At 44.3% G+C, this 7,923-nt stretch overlaps 1 protein-coding gene across 1 annotated transcript in view; it reads right to left on the bottom strand.

Annotated features, from left to right (window-relative positions):
• The window catches only part of Tph2 (tryptophan hydroxylase 2), an 87,354-nt gene that overhangs the window by 71,112 nt on the left and 8,319 nt on the right, over positions 1–7,923 (bottom strand). Inside the window, exon 5 of the mRNA XM_055626054.1 lies at positions 4,962–5,029. Coding sequence (XP_055482029.1) covers positions 4,962–5,029 — 68 coding nt within the window. The remainder of the gene's footprint in view (positions 1–4,961; positions 5,030–7,923) is intronic.

Below are 7,923 nucleotides of genomic sequence, written 5' to 3' on the forward strand. Positions count from 1 at the left end.
GCTTGTTTCATTTAATCATCAATTTACTCCCAGAGGAGAGGCAGCAGAGAGTTTTTTAAATTTCCGCTTTACAGAGGAGAACATTTAAGCTAAGAAATGTAAGAAATCGGGCAGTCGTGGTGCACGCCTCTAATCCCAAATCTCAGGAGACAAAGGCAGGTAGATCTTTGTGAGTTCAAAGCAAGCCTAGTCTACCGAGAGAACTCCATGATAGCCAAGGCTACAGAGAAAGAGCTTGTCTTTGGAAAAGGAAGGAAGGAAGGAAGGAAGGAAGGAGGGAGGGAGGGAGGGAGGGAGGGAGGAAGGAAGGGAGGGAGGAAGGGAGGGAGGAGAGAGAAAGAGATCACAAAGGTCCCTGAATTTGTTAACAAGAGTCTTACTGGGAAACGGGGCTAGGGATGCCAACCCTAAATTAATTAGGAATTCTGATATGCTGAACCCCTCCTGCTAACCTTACCTGGGGACATCAGCTGTCCAGCAATTTACCTCTCAGATTCCTGGGGTATTCATGGGGGGGGGGAGTGCTAAAAATGAAACAGCCTGGGCTTATATGTCACCTCAATCTCAACCAGGAGAAAATTACATTTATATCATGGAAGCATCACACAACTGTTGGAGATAAAGTTAAGCAAACAACAGTGGTATAATTAAAGTCAGAGCTTGAGGCCTCTTTCCAAGAGAACAAAATTGAAATAACTACCACTACCCCACCAAAAATATGATTTAATTAAACATGCATGCACATTGTTGAGGAGTAATCATTAAACCAGCCTCCAAGGGGAAAAATGTATTTGCTGGTTAATTTAAAAAAAAAAAAACTATATTACTGATTTCTTCCCCAATCTCGCTCCCCCAACAGTTCAGTGTAAAAATGTCACCAGGTTAAAATATGAAGGTGCTGATGACAGAAAATCTGAAGGTTCAGATTCCCTGGGAGCTGCACCAACAAAGCCACCATTTTCTTCTTCCTCCAAGTGCCGTCTGCCCCCCCAACCCCCAACCTCCCTCCCATTTCCTTGGAACTACAAGTCTCCGTTCCCATCATATCCTTGAGGGACACCCCTCCCCTTTGACACTGTACTTCTTTTATTTGTGTTGTTGAAGACAGGGTGATCTGCATGTCAGAGGTCAGAACAGTGCCCTCCCCGGGCTGGGTGTTCATTCTCAGGTCTTCCCGTGAGGAATAAGGCTTGCACTAATGACTCTTTCCTATGTGCTATTATTGGTGAGGCAATTAAGCCTTGCAGACATGGGGGCGGAGGAGCCTGTCTGCAGGTGCCTGCGGGCTTCTGGGTAATCAATCAGGCCTCTCAGCTGTACTGTCAATCAGAGCTGTGCCTGAGCGGCATCTATTGACGGGTCTCAGCATGCGGGCGCTTTTCCGCTCCCTCACCTCTTTGGAGTTCACAGTAATATGGACTTTGAGCCTGCTGTTTTTTCATCATAGAGTGGAATTTTTTCATTTTTCTCTGCTTGTGCTGATTCTCTCACCCCCCTGTTTTATCCTTTCAAGACTATCATAAAAAATACAGTATTTACCACAAATCCCCCAGAGGGCTTCCTGGTTGTGGTTTCAATATGTGTTATTCTGTATCTCATTTCTCTTTCTCCTCCTTACCCTGAGACTCATCAGGCTTACAACCTGTGATCCCTTCAACAACCTCCAAACACCTGTACCCCATGTCTTTCAGTGTTTCTGACCATGTACCTACCACTGCTCTCCAGAGACCTCTACCTAATCACCAGCAGCAAATTGCTCTCCCCATGGCAGACAGCACCTAGCTTTACTTTTCATTGAATATTGACAAGTTATAATTGTGTTTATGAGCTACAAGGCAATGTTCCAAATTGCATTTGGGTGCTTTTCGTTTGTTCCTTCAGTCAGCTTGAAAGAACACTCCCTCTTGACCAGCATCTCCCCAACCCCATCCACCTCCAATGGTCCTAATTGTGTCATCAGCCTCTTGGCAGGTACTTCATATGCTGAATTCTCAAGACTACCCTAATTTCAAATCATCCAATCCTCAGACCAGTTCTCCTAGTTTGGGCTTGCCAAGTCTGGTCAAATTACACTGAAATGAGCTTATTTTAAGCAACTGAAGCATTTAGCATATTGCAACATTGTACACTCGCAGTCATCAGCTCTAGAAACCACCTAGCTCAGTGAGAAACCGCATCCTCATTTTCTGTAAACAAAAAAAAAAAAAAAAAAAGGAACCTTATTTGCTGCGTGGAGAAACAGTCGAGGCCCGTTTGGAATGTGTATCTGTGCCCCTCCTCCACCCGGCTCCAGCAGCTGTGGAAGCCCAAAAGCATGAGCTTGTCAGCACACACACACACACACTCGTAGACATGCACACACACTTGCACACATGCACAGACACACACGCATACAGACATGACTGGGCTATCCTTTACCCATCGCTCAGACTCAGGCAAACCTTAGCGTTACCAGTATGAGGAATTACAGTATTAAAGTGAAATCTTTTGCTCTCTACTTTGCACAAGTCCTGGGGTCATGTTCTCCTGGTTCAACAGCTCAGGAATGATTTCTTCACTCTCTCCATTCACAGGAAGCACCCAAGACCACAGGAAGCACCCAAGACAACTAACTGCCAATTTGTAAACAGTATCTTGACAGTTTCTTTCACACATAAAAAAAATGGAAGTATAATCTCTTTTTATGAAATCTCTCCACACACACACACACACACACACAAAAAAAAAAAAAAAATCTGTTGTCAGCACCAAAATAATCAGTTTACCCAACAGTCTCTTAATGTGCAAGCAAAGCATAGCAGGAAGAGAGTAACAACAACTGACACACAGAGCCCTGATCCGGGTCCAGGCGCGGTGCCAAACACGTCCTCTTTATACGCCCCTAGTCCACCCTGTCTGATGGGCCCTGCTAGTACAAACACTTCTCAGACGAAGGAGGGGCTTGAGGCCACAGAACCAGCTCTCCAGCCCAGATGTCTGACCCCAGTTAAAGTATTTTGTTTTCTGCCTACATAGTCCGGCCTTGGCACACTGTCCAAGGAGCAGGCTGTGGTGTTTCTGGATTGCAAAACTCTCCGAGGTAAACCCTCTTTGTTCGGCTCTGTACCTTACCTAGCAGTGCCCGGATATAACGTGACCTCCCGTGCTATAGGAGAAAAGAGCCTCTCTCGTTTTCCCCGGACAGCAGAAAGGGCTCTGTGAGTCTCGCGAGAGTTGCCTCTATAAAGTGGTGAGTTGGCCTACCTATCTCAAGCTCCAGAGCCTTCCGTTTTAGGAGTTCAGTCTTTGGGGTGTAAATTCTCCCTTCATCACCCCAAACTCAAACTAGGCCCTGGGATGCCCCAGCTTTAGCCAGACCTCTACTTGAGACAAAGCTCAGCATTGTCCTTTTAGCTATGGGGAGGTAACAGAAGCAAGAAGTAGTGAATGCTTTGACCGCCTCAGCCCCCACCCTTGCCCTCTTTTCTCCAGATGAATACACTTCCTCCAAACCAATGTTTCTGTCATCACTGCTCCCTGGGACATATTTTCTCTAAGAGAAAAGACTGGCACGGAGCTTTTACCCTGAACTGCTGGTGCCCAAAGGTTACCTTCCCACATCCCCTCAAGGATCTGTGATCTTATCCCATGAAGACGGTCTGTAAGTCAGTGAGAGCATGCCGAAGGGCCCACAGCCACTAGGAAGGCTTTCTGTGTTCAGCGAGTTCAGTCCGTCTCGCTACCTTGCCTGCCTGGCTGGGATACTCCACAATGGAGGATTAGAGAGCAATGTCAGGGCAACAGGGGGCATCAGACTGGGCTTGGGCAGGTCATGTGTTGATGTCAAAAATCCAGCATGGGGGAGACACTGCTTGGAACAGACACTATAGAAAAACATGTGCCATGAAGTTCTAGTTTTCGTAAATATTATTTTCATGAAAGTTGCCTTGACCTTAGGACTAGGGAAGGGACAAGTTTCAGAGTAGGAAGAGAATCCGGGAATGAACAAATTATTCACCCAAAGAAAGGAAGGAGTAAGAGAGGAGGCGTTGGGGAGCAGAAGGAAAGTAATAAGAAAAGAGAAAAAAGAAAGCAGGCAACACCGATGCCCTCTATGGTACACATAATATCCTAAATCCTCATCAATGATAATTTTGCCTCTGAAGTCAGTTAAACTCCTTCACGAATATCAACCAGAGTAAGAAAAAAAAAAACAAAACAAAACAAAACTATTTCCCCTACCAGGTGTGAATTTACATTTTGTTCCAAAGTCAAACTTCATATTGCTGATCATATACCAGAAAAGTGTAAGTGATAGTCTGAAAGTTATACTAGTGAGAACAGAAGGGACAAAAGCCTACGTCACTCTACGTCACTCCGTTTCTCCAGGCAAACCATATGGTAAACACGCACATCCCTGCCAGTCAACACTTACCTGTTGCCACCACGGACCACAGCCTGCCACCACCACCGACCACCATCTGCAATACGCAACCCTCACCCCATCCTCATCCCAACCCCTGCTACGTGATTATTAAACTCCTCCACAATCCAAACTAGAGCTTGAAGGGCATTTTTGTTTCCATGTAAAGCAACACGTTTTCATTCTATGCTGGCTGCTTGTAGGACCCCTTTGCCCATTCTTGCCTAAGTCTCTTTTTAATCGGGAAAATTGGACTCTGAAATGGGTACTGAGCACGGTCTTCGAGCCTCGCGGAGTGAGCAGAAGTGGCCCCTTGCCTCCACGGAGCTGCAAACACAGCGGTGTCAATGTAGCGGTTGGCATGTGGCCCACAGGTCTCGTTATTTCACAACAATACCCAGATGTCAAACATCAGTGCTGGCATTTGAAGCCAAGGGAGTTGGACAGTGTTTAAAACGGTCTTCCGCAAGAGGTAAAGAAAGCGAAGACAGGTCTGTTTAACGCAGCCTGTGTTTCTCCTAACTAGCCATTGACAAGAAAGAGTTATGCAGGTACTTACTATTTATAACCCATGGCCACATCCACAAAATACTTCCTCCTCTGTCGATAGACATTGTCCTTAAATCCCTTAAACAGAGAAGAGATTAAGTCATTTAACAAAATGCTGAAAAATTAGCTGCAGAAGGCCTAAAAGAAAATCACTGTGGTGTTTATTGAGTGTTCAATTCAAATGTAAATCTTATCCTCAGATGACCGACTTGATGGCACAGGCAAAAGCGAGTTGTGCTTACAGTAAAACCTCTTTCAGTTTGGACCAACTAATCTGTGATGTGTGGGAATTCGGGCCAGAGTTTACCTTTACACGAGGCAAGCAGCATGGCTTAGTTAAGCAAATTAATATTTTGCACACTATCTTTAGGTTTTCAAGTATCATTTACAAGTAATTGATTTTCATAATAAGTTAATCTTAGCCTACTCATTGAAATAGGTCAGCTTAGCAAGTTTAACCAAATTTTAATTGCTGTGTGTCAATAACTAATAAATGTAACATTTATTAGAGACTTGGTCACTCAGAGTAATTATCAAATCCTCAGATTAGCAATGGACCAAAGAGGTTTTGCTATACTTAGAGCCTCCACTCAAGGGCAGGTTAGCTCCACTCCTTCCACTGAGGGACTCTCAGTCTGAGGTGTCCTCGCTAACCGCAAGATTTTTATCTAAAATACAAAATAACAACTTAAAATATATTTTTCTTTAGCCTCATGCATTTGGGAAATTGAACACTGGGTCTTCTTTCAGGTCACACGGACTTTTTGAGAGGATTTCCTCAACCATCCCTCTTCATGGCAACAGGCTTCTCACTTCCCTTTTCGTTTTACCCAAAGACAACCAATTCTTTCTGGACTTGTTTCTTTAAGCTGTCAAAAGTCCGAGGGAAACTGGGTCTACTTCCTACTTGTGTATGCCTGTACCACCAACAATGACCAGGAAGCAGAGGCCACAAACCACAGACAGCAAGCGGGAGTGTAAGCTCGGGCTCCCTAAGATTCAACGGTAAAAGAGGTGCCCACAGGGACCTATAAACATTTCTGCAAAATGGGATGTTCAAAAGGGACCCAAACTCAGCAGAAAACAGCCCAGTTCTCTTGTCTAGTTGAAAGAGATTGGGCCCCAAGGCCAGGAATCTTCCTTCATAGAGTGGTGGACATAACTGAAGAATTACCTTTTTTCTTGGAATAACAAAAGAGCTAGTCATGGAGGAGCGAGAGATCATTCTTAAGACTGTAAAAAATGAGGAATGCCACACACAGGAAGCAGTATTCTTTTTTCCCCTTGCGCTCAGCGTTCAGATTGTTTAAACTAAGGCTCTTGGGCAGGCTTGTAAAGCCCTGAAATGTCTATAAACAAAGCTTGTGGCCATAGTTACCACATTTACAAATGGGTCTTTGGCCAAAATAAAAAGGTCTCCTGCTGTAGAGGGTAGACAGAATTGTGCTGCAAAGTGGGTTCTTCACTCGCTAGGAAAACAAGCTACCTGGGGCAGGAAAGCTGAAGAATTCTAAGCACATTTAAGATTCAAAATGAAAGCAGGCCATGAAAAACAGGGAAAGAGTCCCATGAAAATCCCAGCATCTGTTCCCTGATTCCTGCCAGGCCAGACACCATGGTAACTGCACCATAATATGCTGGACTTCCACAGAATCTCAAGGCTCTCCTCAGCGAACACCTGCACGTTTTCCAGGGACGAAAGAGAGAAAATTTGCTCATCATGCCTCATTATCCTTGAGTGGTCATGATTACACAAATGTTGCAGGGGATCCGGAGCTTCCTGAATTCATCCATGGCCTGGCAAGGTTAGAGATGGGTTGCTAGCTGCACAAGCCGTTCCAGACACACGGCAATTTTGGCCATCCATGCTGAACTGAGGCCAGGGATGGGGTACCAGACAAAATACAAGATGCCCAGTTAAATCTCAATTTCAGATAAATGACAAATTTTTCCAATTTTACTGGGCAACTTATATATTTATTTGTAAAAATCTGGTGACTCTCACGCTCAGACAGACAATCCCGTACAACCCCACCCCCAAATTAAATCAAAATGAATGGAAGACCCAGCCTGAGACGCAATGTGCCCAATTCAATTTATGCTGCCACTCAAGTCGGCATCTCAAACAGCTCAAACCTGTTGTGAGAGAAGAACCACTTGGGGAGTTTTAACAGCACTTCAAACCTGGCCATTTTCCCAGAGGTTCTGATTTAAGCTCTAAGGAGTAAGGACATAATTCTCACACTTCGAACACACCTGAATCTTCTAAAGATCCTTTTCCACACAGTAGAAAGTCTCCTTCCCTGGGCTCCTAGCGAGCATCTTGAGGTTGCATTTTTTAAAGTGTCTAAAGAGTGTAACTTGAACTATGCCTTAGAAGACTTGCCCAGTGTAGGCCCTAGCAAGTCAAAAACATGGTCCCATATCCCCCCCAATGTGAGCCTCAACTGGCAGCTCTCAAGAAATACAGACTCTGTGTGTTGTGGCACACACCTGTAATCCCAGCACTCAGGGAGGCAGAGGCAGGTTGATCACTGTGAGTTCGAGGCCAGCCTGGTCTACAAAGTGAGTCCAGGACAGCCGAGGCTACACAAAGAAACCCTGTCTAGAAAAAGCCGAAAGAAAAGAAAGAAAGAAAGAAAGAAAGAAAGAAAGAAAGAAAGAAAGAAAGAAAGAAAGAAAGAAAGAAAGAAAGAAAGAAGAAAGGAAGAGAGAAAGAGAGAAAGAAAGAAAGAAAGAAAGAAAGAAAGAAAGAAAGAAAGAAAGAAAGGAAGGAAGAGAGGAAGAGAGAAAGAGAGAGAGAAAGAGAGAGAGAGAGAAAGAAAGGAAGAAAGAAAGAAAGAAAGAAAGAAAGAAAGAAAGAAAGAAAGAAAGAAAGAAAGAAAGAAAGAAAGAAGGAAGGAAGGAAGGAAGGAAGGAAGGAAGGAAAGAAAGAAAGAAAGAAAGAAAGAAAGAAAGAAAGAAAGAAAGAA

Source organism: Psammomys obesus, unplaced genomic scaffold, assembly GCF_907164565.1.
Source record: "Psammomys obesus unplaced genomic scaffold, mPsaObe1.curated_primary_1811, whole genome shotgun sequence".
Lineage (NCBI taxonomy): Eukaryota > Metazoa > Chordata > Mammalia > Rodentia > Muridae > Psammomys > Psammomys obesus.